This window comes from Patiria miniata, unplaced genomic scaffold (assembly GCF_015706575.1).
Source record: "Patiria miniata isolate m_02_andy unplaced genomic scaffold, ASM1570657v1 HiC_scaffold_5, whole genome shotgun sequence".
Taxonomy (NCBI): domain Eukaryota; kingdom Metazoa; phylum Echinodermata; class Asteroidea; order Valvatida; family Asterinidae; genus Patiria; species Patiria miniata.
The window spans coordinates 27,978,749-27,998,514 of NW_024037072.1; the positions used below are offsets into that span (position 1 = coordinate 27,978,749).

Below are 19,766 nucleotides of genomic sequence, written 5' to 3' on the forward strand. Positions count from 1 at the left end.
ATTCGATGCGATTAATATGCACATGCTCATGCATATGCATGCGTATATATGCAAAATTTGAATAATTATGCCTTATTTAGAATTACATCTAGGCCATTTGGAACATAAATTACTAAGTTATGCATATAATTTGTTGTTAGTTCACCTAAATAAGTAACCCTCATTTTTGTTTGTTCAATTCTTCAGTTATCTAGAACCCATCCTAATTTTAACCATCTATCATTTCTTGTTTCTTTATCTACACCCATTCTTGATATATTTAGTTACAAAAATATGTTTGTTTGAAATAGAAAATAGCTGAGAAATTGTGCACATTGCCTGACCTTCGGGCATAATCTGTGTACAAACCATTTCAAATACACTAAACCAATCGGGCAAATATACATTCCACAAACCACACAACGTCTGGACCAAATGTCACGGAGCTGCTGAGCGGAAATTATTGCTTTGCAACTTGATGCACTAAGCAGAAATCTGCTGGGAACCAGTCTGAAGTAGTATACATTGCATGAGATTTGTGGCTGGTAACCTATTCCTGCTTAGAAATATTGTCTATGCTTAGCAACAGTTTGTGTTTAGCACTTCAGGTCTGAAGTATCGTGGAGTTGGAAATTGGCCAATACAAGTGATAACAGTTGCCAAGTTTAATGATTGCAGTTGATGTGACATTTCAAAGAGCTGCCGACATAATTAATACAAATTTGTTGGCTGCCTTTATTTTTATAGTACATTTGATCACATTATGCGATCGTGTGTGTATAATAGTTATTATCGGTATGCATCGAACATTCAATAAATTCCAATTACATCACCAACAAATGTAATTCATCATTATTATTTTTTTTCAAACCGCATATCACTGTAACACAAGAGAAGTATATTTTATACTTCTCTTGTGTTATTTTAAGTATTTATACAGCAATCATGTATATAATGTGTTAAGCCAAATAAGGCCAAAAAAAGTCTCCGGTTTCTGGTATGCGCGCGCGTCGCCGTAGCCATGCGCGTCGGCAAAATGAAAACGTTTTTTTTTTTTCAATGAAAGATGATGTCTCAAAGCCGCCACACTCACTGGTTTGACTGGAATCCTGCTGCTGCACAATTTTAACGTGTTTTTAGATGGGGTTATGATCGAGAATAAGCTTTATGTGGCCTCTCTGGTCTCCCATAATATTTGCACTAAGTTTAGTCGGGCACCATTTGCAGTCATCAGCCGACATTTGAAGCAAAAAAAAAACAGGTAAAAAAAAACAGCCGCGTTGCCGCACCACTTTTTGGGCAAGCTCCATGCCAGAAACCGGAGACTTTTTTTTTGGCCTAAGGCTATGTCTACCTAAGAAAGTAGAGCCGTGTGGACTACGTCACTGCAGGCATTATGCCGGTTAGTTTCCCCGTGTATTACGGGGAACCTCAACACTTTCAAGGCAATGCAGACCTGCACAATTTGCATTTGTCTTAATTTTATGAAATGGATTTATCAGGGTTACTGCACCATTAAGACGCCCAGTTTTTCTTCCAGGCCGCGGGAACCCTGTTTAAAAGGACTAGTAATTTACAGCAGCCTTTATTCATCTGACGTGTTAAATGTGGGTTTTTTTTAATTGGAACTGGATAAACATGACAAAAACCTTTTTTCCCCAACAGTCATAAGTGACTAAATCTGTGAGAGAGGTTGTAAAATCCTAATTTATGTAAAGAAGTATTGCAGTTGACAGGCTACGTACTTGTACACACCACCGTCTTTATTCTACTTTCTTCGTGTTCAGGTTCTTCTGCGAAGACGTAGTCTTTCAAGTAGGAATGCAGGAACTCCAATGTGGGTCTAGCAGCGGGATCCTTGTCCCAACACTTGAGCATGAGTTCGTACAGGGCGTCTGGGCAATTGGCCATCTTGGGCATGCGATAGCCTTGCAAAACCTGACGCTTAATTACCTCCTCGTTATTCATACCTTATTAGAGAGAGAATGAATGTGTGTCCACAGTAATTGGATAATTCTTTACATGTCACATACAACAGTCAGCGCTATGGGAAATTCCTACGTACGCTCAAATCAATGTTAGGTTCAAGGGCGGATCCAGGGGAGGGCAACGGGGGCCATGGCCCCCCAAAAAACGAAACCAATTTTTTTTTAAGTGAGGTCGCAATAAAGGCAGGCACTGCGTATACCACCATCCTTTCCTCCAAAAGAGTTGGTCAGATCAGGTGGTCAGAAATTGCCTCAGATCGCAGCACACGCCGTAATTTTTGGGACCAACTCTTTGGGGAACCAAATTTTTTGGCCCCCCCCCCCTAAAAAATCACTCGGATGGGATTCGAACCCACGACGTCCTGCTTTCTATAGTGCAGACGTCTCACCACTCGACCGCCGAACTTGCAGGATCGGTTGGCTGGTTTGAATCTGATGTACATGTAGCAGCGGGTATTAAGATGGAATTCGCGTTGGGGTATGTAAATCAATATTAGGTTTTGCCATTCGCCGACGTAGACATACTGACTCCATATCAGCAAGAAATGACGATTTTAAATATTAACAAGGGGCTTGAATCCTTCAAAAAGTCAATAATGTTAACCAATCGTAGCCGCACCACAGACATATAACCAAAATACAGATGTAAATCAGAAATACAAGTTTACCTAAATAAGGACACTGTCCATGTGTGACCAACTCTGTCAGCAAAATACCAAATGCCCAGACATCGGATTTGATGCTATGAGGGTTTTGAATGAGAACCTCGGGGGCTGTCCATCTGACTATGACCGGAATGCCTGCAAGTGACACAGAAACGCAAGTCACGCTCAACTTTTGAATAAGATCAATACAAGACACCAGATAATCAAACTGGACTGCTTATTGAAAACGGTATGCACAGTTGCTACAGAAATTTGCTTAGGGACTGTGGAAAAATAATGTTTTAGAAACTGCACCTTGGCTCTAAGTTAATTTTGTATTCGATGACCATAAAATCATTAAGTGCGGTTTGCCCCAAAGACAATTGACAGTTCGAAAGAGAGGGGTGTGTTATGAAAACCTACTTCTTTCTGTTAATCCCGAGCCATTTATCCTTGTCTCCGCAAAACAAGCCACCTTGACGATGTTGGCGTCTCCAACAAGTACATTTCTGGCAGCCAATCGACGATGCATGTAGTTCATGGACTCCATGTAGGCCATGCCAGATGCGATCTAGTTAAAAAGTGATGTTTATAAAAGGTAAAATAATGGGAAATGGCTAGAAGTAAAGCTCGATAAAAGGACAAGGGTAAAATGATTTTCATGCTTACCCGAGCTCCAATGTCAACAAGTTTGGGCAACTTCAGGTTTCGTCCTTCGCCATTTGTAAGGTAATTCAACAGACTGCCGTTGCACATCCACTCCATAACAATGTAGATTGGTTCCTGGATGAAGAACAAGAATTGCGGGATGAAACAAAATTCAAAAAAAACTTCTACACATATACATTTGGTAGGTGCATTGTATCCTAAAAATCTAAGCCCTCCCTACAGTAACCTTTGTAGTTGCACTTTCAAATAAGATTTTCAAAATATTGCTGAACAAGACCTTATGAAAAGAAGGAGGCGGTCACACCGGTGATGGGCTGAGATTGGGTTTATTTTAAATGGGTACTTGGCCTGGTCTGGTCCTAGTATAAGCCTGTGTGGTCTGTGTAGTATGTGAGGTCTGTGTAGTCTGTGGTCCTACAAGAGGAATAAACACAAAGGGAACTAATAAATACGTGCACATGCCTAGGAAATCCTAATCATATCATAAACATTAACAACATAAACGTATGTCACTATTATCAGCCCAGCAATATACACAACATGTTTACATAAACCCAAATATATGGAGGTAAGGGCCAAAACACTTATTAATTAACACTGGATTTACAAAAGGGTCCCTAAATATCCCCAGCGAAGAATTAACCCCATGCAAATGTGTGTAGGTATGACATGGCATGTGATTCCAATATAAATCAGTACAATGAACATTACAACCCAAATCTAACAATAAACATGATAAACGTGAAGTGAAATCCCTCCAAATATCGTATCAAGATTAACCAAATTATACTCACTTTCAGTAATTCACGCACAGGGGGTATTTATAATTAACCTGGTGATTGGATTATAAAGGCAAATGATGATTTGGAGTCATTAACAAGGATTTTACGGACTAAGAATTATCTGGAAACAACGTGATTCGACAAGGATTTGGCAATTATAACAGTCAGTCACAAGAGGGCGCTGTTGTGCACTCCAGTGGCGAAGACGCTTTCGCACAGCCGCCCCTAAATTTGGGCACTAAATTTATGGAATAGAAAGCATCGCAGCCACTACAGTTCTCACTCAGAGTCCATTAGGGCTGGATCTTTGTCGTTTTCCTGGTCATCCTTGACACCTTCGTCGGTGACTTCTGGGAGTCGTATCAGGCGGGCGACAGGGCGAGTGTAGTTCTTCTTCCTCACTCTCACGCTGGCAGTGCGCACACGACCATCTGGTCCAGGAAAGGTGTCGACGACTCGTCCGATGGGCCACTGAGCCCGGCTAAGTGCAGGATCAACGATCATGACAACATCATCAGGCTTCATCTCTGCACCGTCTCGTTGCCACTTCTGTCGTATCTGCAGAGAGGGTAGGTACAGCCCGATGAAGCGCGACCAAAAGTGATCTGCTAACACCTGGCTGTGTTTCCAGTGTCGTCGGCTGAGTAGGTCCCTTGCTGGGTAGACAACTTGTGGCAGCGCTGCATCATGTTGTCCCATCAAGAGGAGGTTCGGGGTAACTGGATCTAGGTCGGCGATGTCTGAAGAAACATAACCCAGCGGTTTGGAATTAAGAATACCCTCAATTTCTATCAGAACGGTGCGCAGGACTGGTTCGGGTACAGCCTGACTGAGGACGACTCTCAGGCCAGCTTTGACAGACTTTATCTCCCTCTCCCACACGCCACCAAAGTGTGGGGCCTTCGGTGGGTTGAAGACAAACTTGACTTGTTGTTTGGAGAGCTCTTCTTTCAGTCTGGGTTCCATGGCAGAGAATGTCTCATGTAACTCTGAAGCTCCGCCCTTAAAGTTGGTACCACAGTCGGACAGTATCTCGAAGGGCTTCCCTCTTCTGGACACAAACCGTCTAAAGGCCATCAGGTAGGCCTCAGCACTGAGACTTTCTAGCAGGTCAAGGTGCACCGCTCTGGTAGTCATACATTTAAAGATAATGCCCCAGCGCTTTTCGGTGCGTCTCCCTGTCTTGATTGTCATTGGCCCAAAACAGTCAACGCCGATGGAAAAGAATGGCGGCTTGTACAGTCGCAGGCGTGCTGGTGGCAAATCTCCCATCTTTGGTACGTCAGGATTGGCTCGCCATCGTTGACATCCGAAGCATTTGCGCTGATGCTTGCGAATGGCCTCTCGTCCTCGCAGAACCCAAAACTTACGTTGCATCTCTGCAAGCACACGCTCAGGCCCGTAGTGAAGTAGTTTCTCATCATATTCTCGGATCAGAAGTTTGGTAATAGGATGTGCTGGATCCATGACGATGGGATGATGGAAATCTTTGGGGATGTCTTCCGCATGCCGTAGACGCCCACCAACATGGATGAGACCAGTGAAATCATCATACTCTGGAGCTAACTGGAGGAGCTTGCTATCTCGAGGAAGATCCCTTCCAGCCTTAAGAGCAGCTAAGTCATCAGAAAAACTTCCTTGCTGAGCACGGCGGTACAGTAGCAGCTCGATGTTGGCTCGATCTTCAGCACCCAACTCAGGTGGGTCACCAGTGTCGGCCGCCCCATCACGATGCTCTTTGGTAGCCATGATGAGGTTCTTCCACGTGTCACATTTGGAAAGGTCGGGAGGATCTTCAGGATCCACAGTCACAGCACCACAGAAGGTTGACTTCTTGTACTCAGAAACATCTTCTGGTGGTGTGGCCGGGTGGACAGGCCACTGGTCAGGAGGTGACAAGAGGAATGGGGGTCCATCTCGCCATCTGGACTCTTGGGCAAGCTCCATCAGGGTCTTGCCTCTGGTGAGGTCATCAGCCGGATTACTCTTGGTATTGACGTAGCGCCACTGTTTGACATCAGTGAGGGTCTGGATCTCCGCGACTCGAGTGCCGACGAAGACCTTATAGCGACAGGATTCAGACTTCAGCCAGGTGAGGACAGTTGTCGAGTCGCTCCAAAGGACAACATACTTTACAGGTAAACTCAACTCTCTCTTGAGTAGCTGGCACAGCTGAGCACCAGCCAAGGCAGCTGATAGCTCCAAGCGTGGCATGGATAGCTGTCGTTTGGGGGCAACCCGGGACCTGGCCATGACGAAGCTGACATGGACATGATGGATATCCTCTGCTCGAAGGTAGGCTACAGCACCATAAGCTCTCTCTGATGCATCGCAGAAGATGTGGAGTTGGTAGCTTGGTGGCTTAACATCTACCGCTAGGGGTGTGTAGCATCTATAGCCGATGGGATCATACTGGCTTGCCAATATTTTGTACATGTTCCTCATGTTAAGGGACTCGTAGTCGACTGTTCGATGGCGGTACTGCAGGTTGTCTGTGCTGCAATCCCACTGCAGCCCAAGGGTGGCCTCAAGGGAGTCAGTGTCACCGTAGGTGAACCAAAGTTCACAGCCATTGGACCGAGCATCTGGTGGGAGATCCTCAACTACCGTAGGTTCGTTACTGGCCCACTGACATATCTCGAACCCGGCATCGGCCAGTAGGTTTCGCATCTGATGGACCAGGTGCTTGGCTTCTCTGGATGAGGGTAAGCTGTCCAAGCAGTTGTCGACGTAGAAGGACTTGTCGACTGATTCTGCTACTTCAGGATACTCCTCCTTGTGGTCGCTGGCATGCTTCCTGAGTGCGAAGGTCGCACAGCACGGACTACATGTGGAGCCGAAAGGGAGGACCTGCCATTCGTGTATCTGTGGTTCTGCTTCCACCTTCAGGTTTCGCCACAGAAAGCGAAAGAGGGGCCTATCTTCTGGTAGAAGTCGCACCGGGTGGAACATCGCTTTGATGTCTCCGGAGATGGCTATGGCGTGCTGCCGGAAAAGTAGAAGCACGCCGATGAGGGAAGCACCCAGTTGTGGTCCGGGAAGGAGATGCTCGTTGAGCACTTGGTTATTGTACTGAAAAGAACAATTGAAGACCAGTCGGTACTTGCCATTGTGATGAACAGTGTAGTGAGGAATGAACCAAGATTCATCAGACATTGCGGCTTCATCATCGGGTAGAACTCGCACATGACCTGAGTCGACCAGCTTTGTGATAAGCTCGTTGTGCTTTTTCGCCAGTTGTGGGTGCTTCTGTAGCCGCTTCTCTGCTCTCCTTAGTGTAGGAAGAACTGCATCTTTCGTTACCTGGAATCTGTCTCCATCCTTGGTTCTCAGGAGGGGCGTGGCATAACGTTGCACACCATCAAGGCTGACACGGGTGGTTTTAGACCCCAGCATCTTAAGAGCATACTGGTCTTGTTTGGATCGGGTGACTTCCTTATCATTGGCGTAAGGGAGCACATCTGCCTGCCATAACATCTGCACATGCTGCAGGAGGTCATTTGTAACCGGGAATGTGGATGTCTTGAAGACTCGTTGCTCCAGCTGTAGATCATGATTCCCAGTGGGTCCTTGGAGGGTCCAGCCAAGCCTTGTGTAGATAGCAACTGCTGCACCACGGGGTCCAGATCTTATTGGACATTGGATGATAAGATCTGTTTGGTCAGCTCCAAGGAGTAACATCGGCGATGCCTGGTTAATCACTGGTAGCGGCAGGTGACGGAGATGGTTATACCGCTGCTGGAGAGCCTTTACTGGATATGTGTACACCGAGAGACACAGATTGCTGGCAGAGAAGGCTCCATTGATGGTGTACTTGATGTGGGGCTTTCCCTTGGGTGACACCTGCAGAGACATAGCCGAACCTTGGCATTCGACTATGTCATCACGGACAGTTCTAAGGAGGACCGTCTCTGGCTGGCCTTTAAGCTGTAACTTCTCGGCTGCTGTCTGGATTAGCATACTTCTCTCAGAACCGTCGTCCAGGATAGCATATGTCTCAATGGTGCCAGCGGGGCCATGAAGGAGAACTGGCACAACCTTTAACATTACACCATGCGGACGGATTGGCCTGTCAACATAGACATTCAGACTTGATGTCTGCACTCTGAAGACATGACTGGTAGTCTTGTGAGCGGCATCATGAAGTACAGTTAAGTGTACTTGTTTGCAGGTGTGACATGGCTTCTTGAGGGTACACTCATCGGGCTTATGGGCACGACCGCACTTCCAACATCGTCCCTTGTCCTGGATCCAACTGACGATCTGATCAGTGTTCAGCTTCTTGAGTTGTGGACATCCACCCAGGTAGTGTTCCTTATTATCACAAAAGGGACAATAAGGCTGGGGTTTGTACTTCGGCTTTGGTACTGTCATGAGTACTGCTGTTGGGGTATCCTTCCTGGATATTCGCTGCTCCTGGTATCGCTGCGGTCTTGGGTTACTCAAAGTATGCCCGGACACTGCTCTACTGGCAAAGCTGTGTGACTGAGATTTCCTACGGAGCCAACTTGCAAACTGGGGTAGGGTGTAGGTTTGACTACAGTTTGACTTCAAGATGCCCTCCTTCAGGCAGTGCTCCGTGAAACTCGTCCTGTGGCTGGGGGCAACCTTGCTGAGAAGACGGTCGACGTGCGAGCCACAACGGAGTTCAATGCCGTCAGGACCTTCCAGGGATTGTAGCATCCCCACAAGGGAGAGGACATCCAGGGAGAACTCCTCAAATGCTTCAGTATCACCATACTTGATGGCAGGGGTGGCCAATATGGCTGCGATCTCGCACTGGACGAGCTGTCGGGGTTGGCCGTACTTGTCGGTAAGAGCAGCTAGGGCCTCAGTGTAGGGCTGACGAGTGTACATGAAGGACTTGGCAAGTTTCAATGCTCTACCACCAAGTCGGTCGAGCATCACCTGGAACTTGTATTGTTCTGTGAGGTGTGGATGGACGTTGATAAGGTTGTCCAAGGCCATGCGGAGTAAGGCAAATTCCTTCTCTCTTCCATCGGAGAATCTTGGCAGAGCCGGCTTGGGACGAAGCTACAAGGAGGTCAATGGCTGTTGCACCGGGTACCATCGGAGGGGAACCGGTGGGAACAGGTTGAGCTTGATGTGCTGAGTGTGGTGACATGTGACTGGTTGTCATGGGTGCATGTCCATCAACACACAATGGTGTGGGGTGGCCACTGACTAGTGTTGTCATCGAAGGAATCTGTGACACTGCAAAGGTTGTAAGACTTGGGATGGCTCGAAGAGATGTATCTGGTACGGTACGGTTCTCTACGGGAGATGTAGAGGGCACAGGTTGTGCAGAAGTACACACGGGGATTGTACCCTGGCTTGTCGTAGTAATGGTGACATCTGTCAGCGTTGTATCATCACTGATCGTGGCGCTGATGGCTTCAGCTTCGACTAGCTCCTGTTGAGCCTGACGCAATCTGCGTTGACGTGACAAATTTGTAGATATGGCTTCACGCTCTCTCAAAGCCTGACGCTCTATTTCTTCAGCCTTGAGTCGAGGTTGTCGAGCTTGGTCATCAATACGATGGAGTGCTTGGTCTGCAGCCTCTTCTTCCTCTAACTGGTGCTGCAACTCCTCAACTCGAATCTTCTTTCGAAGGGTCCGCATCTTTCCTGCGTATTTGTCACTCAGACCAGATAGGTGGGAAGCGACGGAACTATTAGACCGGTTGCTGCGATGGGAGGAGTGTTCGCTGTTGGCCATAGCCACATCACCTGTATGGCCATTGGTCGGTTGACCGAGAACGTCATCTTGTGGTTGAGACATTCTGGAGGTTGAAATGGTGATCCAAGGGTCGCTGGTTGTAGGATCCCGGGTTTCGGCACCATGAAAAGAAGGAGGCGGTCACACCGGTGATGGGCTGAGATTGGGTTTATTTTAAATGGGTACTTGGCCTGGTCTGGTCCTAGTATAAGCCTATGTGGTCTGTGTAGTATGTGAGGTCTGTGTAGTCTGTGGTCCTACAAGAGGGATAAACACAAAGGGAACTAATAAATACGTGCACATGCCTAGGAAATCCTAATCATATCATAAACATTAACAACATAAACGTATGTCACTATAATCAGCCCAGCAATATACACAACATGTTTACATAAACCCAAATATATGGAGGTAAGGGCCAAAACACTTATAAATTAACACTGGATTTACAAAAGGGTCCCTAAATATCCCCAGCGAAGAATTAACCCCATGCAAATGTGTGTAGGTATGACATGGCATGTGATTCCAATATAAATCAGTACAATGAACATTACAACCCAAATCTAACAATAAACATGATAAACGTGAAGTGAAATCCCTCCAAATATCGTATCAAGATTAACCAAATTATACTCACTTTCAGTAATTCACGCACAGGGGGTATTTATAATTAACCTGGTGATTGGATTATAAAGGCAAATGATGATTTGGAGTCATTAACAAGGATTTTACGGACTACGAATTATCTGGAAACAACGTGATTCGACAAGGATTTGGCAATTATAACAGTCAGTCACAAGAGGGCGCTGTTGTGCACTCCAGTGGCGAAGACGCTTTCGCACACCTTATCTTCCTTCAAAGGACCTGATCCATACCTTAAGTGAACAAATACCACACAGTTGACAGAGGTTTGGATGGTGCAGCTTCTTCATGTTATTAGCTTCTGCCAGTAAGGCGGATAGACTAGTCCCCATCTTGGGGGTCTTAATGGCCACTGGGGTCTTTCCTTCCAAAACACCTTAAAAATGTAAGACAGAGAAAGTCTGTAATCAGAAAAAAAGTATAATAGTCAGTGCACCCTGCTGACTCATCAAACTCCCCGATTCAATTACTTTACAGGTAAATTCACATATTGTAATTACTTTAACAAGGCTGTTAAAGAATGAGTTAATTTACATTCTTCTTGTCCGCAATTGATTTTAACATTTTTCTCGAATAGCTAAACGTTTCAGCATAAGCAATCATTTTCTCAAAAGCAAACTCCTTAGGAAAATGGCACCAGGAACAAAAATTCGCACCTTTCCAAACGTCTGCATACAGACCGACTGCAATTTTTTTTTCCAGCGTTAAGCACTCCTTGGGGATTTCCCAATCATCGTCGCCCAAGTCCACAGTCTTCGGAGTCTCTCTAGGGCAGGGGTAGGTTAGTTTGGTGCACAGTCCGTCAGCTTTACCTGCAAAGAGAAAATCACGTGTGAAATTTAAAATATTTCTGAACGGTTTAGCTGTTGAATTATATGCTAAATCGCTCCTTGACAAACGTTTTCGTTGATTTCAAATGCATAGGATCTGAAATATATATACTGATGTTACCCTGAAATGATACTTCAGGCTAAAGGGTTGCTGATAGGCTTAATGCCATGAACTTGCACAACAAGGAATCACCAAAGAAAAGACATTTTATGACGGCAACAAGCCGAAATTGTAGCAACTTTTTGCGCTGCAATAGCTGTAAGATTGAGGTTACTGTCCAGGATGACATCACAGTTTTGCTCATGAATATGGACATTGGCATTAGCATAAAACCCTAAAAGGCACCAAAGTACCCTGAAAATTGCTAAATGAAATTTTAAAAGAAGTTAAGTAGGACACAAATGTGCATTTTTAAGGATAGCATTAAACAATTACATTGCATGGGCGCTTTCAATTTACTTCACGACTAGAATTAATCTTCAATTAAGTTACTTTCATTTTTCTACACAAGTTCCACAAATCAAACTTTTACCTCACTTTCAATCCAAAATGGCCGACTCGTGAATAAACAGTGCGTTCGATTACTCCCCCCAGCCTCGCGCCTGGCTCCTCGCGCAATGACAGACATGCGCAGTGGAGCAAAATAAACGAACGGTTTCGGGTAAAGTTTCGTGCAAGGGCTGGAAACTTGGGCGTCGCCAGAATTTTTTTCTAGAGGGGGGCAAAACATGTTTTCCAAAAAAATCCTGTTTCTAAACGTATTCTCGATTTATCAGTTTTAAAGTGGGGGGGGGGGGGTAGGGACATTTTGCCCCCCCCCCCCATTAAATTTACACAAATATGACTTCTCGCCTCTTTTCTTTTTGTTCTCCCTTTTTTTCTTCCTTTTTTGCTTTTCCGGGGGGGGGGATGTTGCCACTGACGCCACTTTTTCTTCATATATCATCTCAATAAAGGTCATGCATTGCAAAAATGACGATAAGACATGAATCTGGGACTGAGAAATATTTCCAATTTTGTTAGGAATTTTTTTGTCTTGACTCTCCATAGACTTTGTACACAATTGCGCAAGTGGCGTCAGGTTGCAACATTTTTCCCAGGCTGCATCCGAGAGCACGTCCACGGCCTCCACGCCCATCTAATACGCGGGGACGCGCTGACAATAACTCGTAGCCGTAGCTCCGTGCATAGAGCTACCTCGGGTTTGTAGCTATATACTCCGTGGAAGCCGTTTCGGACACGGTCTGATGAGGCGCCCACCGGACATTGCATGGCCTTGTGGGATACTTACCCAAGTGACCGGCTCGGCGAATCGGTCACTTGGGGCAGGCTCGAGTATAAGCACGATAAGTCACGTGAGAGGTAAATCGAACGCTGTCGCGCTTGCACGAGTAAGCGCGGGGGAAGTAATCAAACGCACTGAAGACCCATAAACAACCTCCTCCCCGGTGTTTTCTTTATTTCCAACCTCGTTTGCAATAGTAAGCCCTGGATAGCAAATTTTCTTCCTGTATCCTGATTCGATATCGTAATGGATTTATACTGTGTACTTGGTGTTGTGCATTACGTGTTTTCACGTTCATTGTAATTATTACGACCACACCTTCTTAAAAATAATCATTTCTTTTCCAATGTGTTCATGTTAATATAAAATGTGATACTGCATATAGTCTGGATAAGATTGTTACAAAAAAATGGTGTTTTCGTAACTCGCACCAAAAAATTGCACATACAAATGATCCATTACCAGGGTGAGAGAGTAGGTAGTGATGGGCGTGTACTGCTTGACACCCTGCGAACGAGGTTGGCTCATATACGCCTGCGATCGTTCCAAATGACCCGTGACCCATATCATTGTGCACATGCGCAGTTGAAATACCGAACTGGCTGTTCAGTTCAAAGACTTTACAAAAGAGAGCTCCATCATGACCCCATACAGTGCCATTTCAACTATGTCGTTTTTAACTCGAAACTTGCGTACGTTGGTGATGCTTGATAAGCTCAGCGATTGCAGGAAACGAGGCGCCTCCGTCTATGTCATATGATCCAGTCTCATCATCGCCACGCTTTTGGATCCTGTAGTGTTTCACTTTGTTGCCTCTATCGGAGTCGTAGTCAAGAATCGATATTGAGAAAGCACCTGTGAAGGAAAATACTTCAAAGATTATCATTTTAAAAAAAGGAATGAAACCCTGCACGTGAAAAAGAATTCAGATGAACAACAAGCAACTTTTGGTTTCGACCGTATTGGCTCATAGGTTTAGCATGGCAAAACATGTATGGTATATAGCTACTTCATACTTTACTGTTACAGCATGACTGGAGATATGGAACCCATACAAGGAGGTTCCTGTAAGGTACATCATAAAACGTTATACGATGGCTGGCTTAAAGTGAACATGCATGAGAGTACAATTTACTACTATTATACAATGTATAGTGTCCCGCTTTGGAGGTCGAAGGCAATATCACAAACTTGTTTCATGCACAGAACAAGGACAATCAACTTGTCTTTATACCTGGGTTGCTCTCACTATCCCTGACAATGAACATTCCTTGATGGACATCAGGCTGTAGCAGTTTATTCTCAGCTTCGATGCGACTTATATGGCCAAAGTACCACCTGGTTAGAATTGGGGAGAATCTCTGAGTCAAATGCAAAGGTTTATAACTAAAAAAAATGTAGACAAAAATAACTTGTCATTTGATCAGAATAATGGAACTCAAAAAATCTTATGGATTGATGAATTCTTTGGCCATATGGGGGACAGCATGTCCCCTGTCCATGCGTTTAAAAATTTCTTATAGCGGATTGAACAAAAATATTATTATATGACCTAATTTATAGTTAATTTCCGAAATGATTTTTCCCCTTGTTTTGAAGCTAGCAAATAAAACACGATTGCAATTTGCTTGATTTTGATTTTCTGGTTGTGCCTTGTCATTGAACGACTTTTCCCCTCCGTGATAAAAAAAAATGATAAAAATGAAACAAATCTCGACTCCATGCAGGAAATACTCTTTTTGACCTTTATATTCCATTCTTGGTATCTTATAAACTAAAATGAAGTTGCTTTTCCAACTGTTGTTTGTTACAATCTAACCAATGAGAAATGAAAGTGGCTTACTTTTCTGTATCAATATCTCTTGCACGTCTGATGTAGCTGGAAGGGACATAGCCTTCTTGACCAGTCTTAGTTGACCTTGCAAACCACCAGCCAGTACCCCTTAAACAACACCACAACACCAACCAAAGGAATTACACATTTCTTTGGCGACTAAATTAAAGATGCATTCTCCCTCATTTTCTGATTTAACCTCGGAATATTGATTTTATTCAATGCTGTTTTCCTAGCAATATAAAATTTATTCATTTTTGAATGAAACGTGGAACGAAAAATTAACCGACATTTAGTTATATTTTCTTCACAAACTGTGAATTATTAGCTGTCAGACAATAGTTCGGCTCCCTCAGGTCGGGTCCACTTTGTGCGCGAAATGAAAGCCCCATGTATCAAACGCGGACAACAACCGTATATAGTTGTTATAGATGCCTACGAAGGAGATCTAGCTGTTGCTGACACTCTTACGCCATACTTTTTCACGCACATGTTCTCTTGTTCTTACGGCATCATCTAGCCCCGGGAGCACAGGACAAATGCATTACCAGGAGGGGGTAGACGACGTTCAAAACAGAACAAGAAATGAAGGACTGCCTTCAGCAGTTATATTAAAACCCTAACCTTGGGCCAACAACACTCTAGATCATGAAGCTATATGGGTCTTCCACAACGCCTGAATAAATCCCGTTATCTGATTGGTGGGTCGTTGGTATCACGCGCATTGAATTATTTGTCCCAACGCGCGGCGTAGTCCGAGTATGACCTGTTGTCCAACGGAACCCTCTTTGTCTCTGGTCCAACGTCTGATATTATGTATAAGCATACAAATTATGCCACCCTGCGGACATGCAGACCAGCCAGAGTCGACATGACGTTATTTCATTCTGAAATCTGGACTAAGCTGGTGATTGGTCAATTTTGATGCCAAAGTATGTGTAATACAACGATGGGCATATAGATATAATAAAACCCGACATTTTCTTTCAAAACGGGTTACCGAAGACCCGATGTAGAAAGCGCCTGCTGAATGGTCAGAATCTTGAGGTTAGGACGCAGTCTAGTTGCATAATTAATCGATGAATCTGCTCACATATCCCGACCCTTGGCTGCTGCTCCACAGACCACGCAAGGCGCGGCCGCACAGCAAAAATAGAAGTTCCATTCAACGGTAAGTGGAAGTTCCATTGCACGGTCAAACCTTTGGCGGCTCTGACCACTCAGATGACAATGATTTATTCGGGTGATGTATGCAACAACATAATGAATGCTTTAGATTCGTGAAATAGTAAGAATAATTTCATGAGGTGAATTGCACTCACAAAAATTCATTAGGGCCTATAGCCCGGCAAGTTCCACGAGGCTATGGGTTTTGATAGAGGCGGAGATGCCCCTCGTCAGTACCTTAAAACTGAATTTGTACTTACGTGTTATTTCTAATAACATCTAGCGTTTCTCCTTCCTGAAAGCTCAACTCATCTTTTGCTTGTGCCGCATAATCGTAAAGTGCAATGTGTTTCAGTACCGGTACTGCAATTGCAAAATATCAAAAGCCTAATAAGAATTAGGGAGACAAGTATTTTAAAACTGAGAAAAATGGAAGGAATCTACATACTACTACAGAACTACATCAGATGTGTGAAAATGATACATACACATGTATTTACATTCTGCATCTTAACAAACTATCTTTCTAATAACATCTCAAGAACATGGGCGTAGCATGGTGGCCAATCACCAACGCACAAAATGTGGTTTCTTACACGTCCGCAAAAGGCGAACACTTTTCGGATGAAATCGCAACTAGCACCCACAGCTCGACTTTTTGGGGTCGCAAAAGTGGATCCCGAAATTCGTTCTCGCACGCATAAAACAGGAAAACCACAAAAACGCCCAGTTTTTAAAGGATAGTTGTGTGGATGTTTATATCCTACTTTTAAATGTTCTTTCCGATTAACATCGTTTTGTTCAAAGCGCGTTTTGTAGCCCAGTTGGGCTGTTTTAGGACCGCAGTATCCCTTTAATCATCTTTCGTTTATCCATATCCTATCGCTTATTTCTTTTGAAGTTTGATTTACGTTTCTTCGTAACAATTTGTGAACTTGGGGGACCGGGAAAAACATCGAAAGAAAATTTAAAATTATCTCAAACAAATACGTTTGTTTTTGCGTCATCCGAGACAATGATCCCTACTCAGACCCAAGAATGCTGTTAGAGCTAAACGCGTTTTAAAATAAGGGAAGGTAACGCTAGATATTTTCCACTCTACTTGTTTTTACTCTTTCATCATTCATGTAGTCACGTAGGACCTCAAAGGTGTAGGCCTATGTAGCCGCGTGTGTGTTGCGATCTCTGGGGTTGAATACAAGTATTCTTGTCTAATTTCACAACCTCAGTCAAACAAACAGAATGTTCATTCAAATGCGCCAAAGAAATTGGCAAGCGTTTTCACACTCGGTTCAATTTAGCGAAAGTTCGAAATATTATCTTTATTCATCAACTGTCAAAAGTAGGCAGCAAGTTACGTGACTTGTGCATTTAATTTCGTGAACTTTGGATTTCTATCCCTCTCGGGAATTCAATTTGTTGTTTACGTTAACAAAAGTAACACCCCTCATGAAATAATTGGGGAGCTGTATAGCAATAGTGTTAAAGCAGAGACTTTGTCACTCATTGCTTCTCCCCACCCAGGAGTAAATTGGGTAGAGATGGTTATTGTAGTTCATTTTGCTGCTTTGCGCCGAAATGGCAACATTGAGCTGTATACTCCTCAGGGAGCTGAGATGGTATTTGGAATGTTTCATGGGCCCAATAAACAGGGTAATAATGATGTAACGCCTTGAGCTAATAGTGGATACGTGCCCTTTATAGATTAATACCCACTTTTATTATTATTAAAATGACTTAAATATTGAGAAAGCCTTATAGGAATGTACAGCTATTCCGAAGAAAAATATAAGCGCATACATGAAATAGAAATATTAAAAATGCATAACAGAACTTTAAAAATGTAAAGTTTTAAAGTGACAGAAGGAATGTTGCATAGACTTGCGTACAAAGACAGATTTTGCTCTGCAGACCAAGGTGACTGATTTGTAAATGGTGTAATCAATTAGTGGCATGGAGCCCCAAAAGTGGATAACACATTTTTTTTGCTGAGAGAAGAATTTTAGGTGTTTTTTTTTGTTTGTTTTGAAGTCGTGCAACCGTTTTCTTTTATATCAGTTTGTGAAATAGGCCTAGCGAAGAATCAGAAGAAAGTAGGAACTGTATTCTTGCTCAAAGAGGGGCACATCTACTCACCCTTCCCAACTTGTTCCAACGACCCGCTTTGAGAAATTTGGGAGTCCTGCTGGGGGAAGCTTTCGGAAATTGTACAAGTTGTCCATTCTCCTGAAACTAGCACTGTCGTGCATAAAAACATATCCATGTAATGAAAAAAAATACAAATACAAACACTGAAGAAGTTTGCACGTCTGAAGAATATTACGACAAAAAAGAAAGCAATATGGCCCGACTGCACTGTACGTCTAAATCCTGGAAGCAAGGAAATGAAATTCGACATGGATCCACTTTAAGCTGAACAGGACTAGGGTATACTGAATCGTCTCAGGACAGACGGGGGGGGGGGCACATTGCGACAGCCGATTTTTCAAAACAACTGTGATGACCACAAGAGGGCGCTTTACTATTTTTGCGAAGTTTGGGTCAGAAACTGTATTTTTTGCATAATTTTTACATGTTCCTTTTTCAAACGTGTTCAGATTTAGTACAAAATAAACGTTCTTTTGGATCAAAATCAAACAAACTAAATAACCATGGGCTTCATACATTACCGTCAGAGGACGCTATACCAACAATAGTATACGGGGCAAAACAGATTTTTTTTCATGATTTTCTCGCAAGTTGGAATTCCTTCAGACAAATCGACAATAATGAAGTACTATTTGGTAATGTTGTAAACGCCTTACCTTTCTTATAATGTAAGAAGTGTCAAGAATGACCCCTGAAACAAATGTGCAGAAAAGGTGAAATTGAAGAGCTACTTTTCGTGCCAACAGGCATTGGTCACGAAAAGTAGCTTATCATGAACTTTAGTCCAAAATTTATATTTGATAGGTTCGGGCGACAATGCAAATGTCCATGTGTTCACACAAAATGACGAATTTCAAATTACTAGTGTAATGATGAATTTAAGATTATACGTGTTTAATCGCCATTGTACGAATACCATATTGTAACTATTGAGATTCTACAGAATTTGTTACGGTCACCAAATTTCAGTGCCACAGTCAAAGCGTTACAAAATTATTCATAGGGCTGGGGCACTACATATGTATTTTGGTTAATTGTACCCACCACACTGTTTCTGTTTTGAAGGTTTTCCTCATTTTGAACAAATGAGCTGACTCCTTTCGGTTCCGTTGAGGCTTTTCGTTATAGTCTCATTAAAAAAAATGTATTAAAGCATTTGTTTATACCAAAATCAGTGCAAAATGCCGCTATCCTACCTGGTTCAGGGCGGCTCAAAATCTCATCCATACTGGGCCGCTTTGTGTGGTCATGATCCCAGCATTCCGTAAGCAGGTCACGCAGGGGCTCGGAGCATTCTGTGGGGATTTCCGGGCGTCTTCGTTCGATTACGACGGCTTTGAGCATATCCAGTGGATATTTCCCAGGAAATGGTTCCTTGCCAGTGAGAAGCTCCCAAACAACAACAGCGAAAGAGAAAACATCGGACTTGGGTGTCACTTTAGGTTTTGCATTTGTTTCAGGATTGCCAATGGCCTCTGGTGCCATCCAAGCCCATGATCCCCTGTGACTATTTGTACTGACTGTGACCTCCCAGTGCCTGGCGGTGCCGAAGTCACAGATCTTCAGCGAGTCGTCTAATGTAATGACCATATTCGGTGATTTCACATCCCCGTGCTGGTATTTCTGTTCGTGGATGTATTGCAAACCCCGTGCCATTTCAATGGCCCATTTTACCCGGCATTGCTTTTTGAAATCTGACCAATCATCAGGATGTTGCTTTATGAGATCATACAAAGATCCTTTTTCAGCATACTCAGTCACAATAGCATATCCGCCCAAAGGCAGAGGTGTAACTCCTAAAAACTCAATGATGTTTGGGTGGCGTAACTGATGCAATATCAAGGCTTCTTCCCTCTTGAATCTGGCACAGTTCTTCACAGCTACAGTTCTTGGACAAGACGGAGATGAATACGTTGCCTTCCATACCGTATTTCGACTCCCAGGGGAACTTATTTCTGATTGCCTTTTGATTTTGTCCAGACTGATCTCGATCAAGTCCTTTTCCTGCCATCACAAATTTAAGAGTCAAAGTTTCACATTTATATTATTATCTCACCACGCCATCTTTATTCCCACTG

At 43.7% G+C, this 19,766-nt stretch overlaps 2 protein-coding genes across 2 annotated transcripts; both read right to left on the reverse strand.

Annotated features, from left to right (window-relative positions):
- Positions 1–1,716: 1,716 nt before the first annotated feature.
- LOC119741347 (tyrosine-protein kinase Yes-like) lies at positions 1,717–13,871 on the reverse strand. The gene is made up of 8 exons (XM_038217097.1): positions 13,774–13,871; positions 13,236–13,394; positions 11,080–11,235; positions 10,657–10,799; positions 3,281–3,394; positions 3,035–3,182; positions 2,636–2,767; positions 1,717–1,949 (listed from the first exon to the last, which is right to left on the reverse strand). Exons 1-8 carry the CDS (start codon positions 13,805–13,807, stop codon positions 1,717–1,719), a joined length of 1,119 nt encoding a protein of 372 aa, XP_038073025.1. The 5' UTR covers positions 13,808–13,871.
- Positions 13,872–14,378: 507 nt separating this feature from the next.
- Positions 14,379–19,344, reverse strand: LOC119741348 (serine/threonine-protein kinase STY13-like). The gene is made up of 3 exons (XM_038217098.1): positions 18,885–19,344; positions 15,801–15,903; positions 14,379–14,481 (listed from the first exon to the last, which is right to left on the reverse strand). Exons 1-3 carry the CDS (start codon positions 19,342–19,344, stop codon positions 14,379–14,381), a joined length of 666 nt encoding a protein of 221 aa, XP_038073026.1.
- Positions 19,345–19,766: the final 422 nt, after the last annotated feature.

What these genes read in the sequence shown, in the direction of transcription:
- LOC119741347 (XM_038217097.1), bottom strand. Translation starts at nt 13,807, where the DNA reads ATGTTCATTGTCAGGGATAGTGAGAGCAACCCAG. An exon ending in GTATGCAGACGTTTGGAAAG is followed by an intron (nt 10,800 to 11,079) that starts GTGCGAATTTTT and finishes TACATTTTTAAG; the next exon opens with GTGTTTTGGAAGGAAAGACC. An exon ending in TTGTTGACATTGGAGCTCGG is followed by an intron (nt 3,183 to 3,280) that starts GTAAGCATGAAA and finishes CTTTTTAACTAG; the next exon opens with ATCGCATCTGGCATGGCCTA.
- LOC119741348 (XM_038217098.1), bottom strand. Translation starts at nt 19,344, where the DNA reads ATGGCACGGGGTTTGCAATACATCCACGAACAGAAATACCAGCACGGG. An exon ending in TTTGAGCCGCCCTGAACCAG is followed by an intron (nt 15,904 to 18,884) that starts GTAGGATAGCGG and finishes TTGCAATTGCAG; the next exon opens with TACCGGTACTGAAACACATT. An exon ending in GATGTTATTAGAAATAACAC is followed by an intron (nt 14,482 to 15,800) that starts GTAAGTACAAAT and finishes GTGTTGTTTAAG; the next exon opens with GGGTACTGGCTGGTGGTTTG.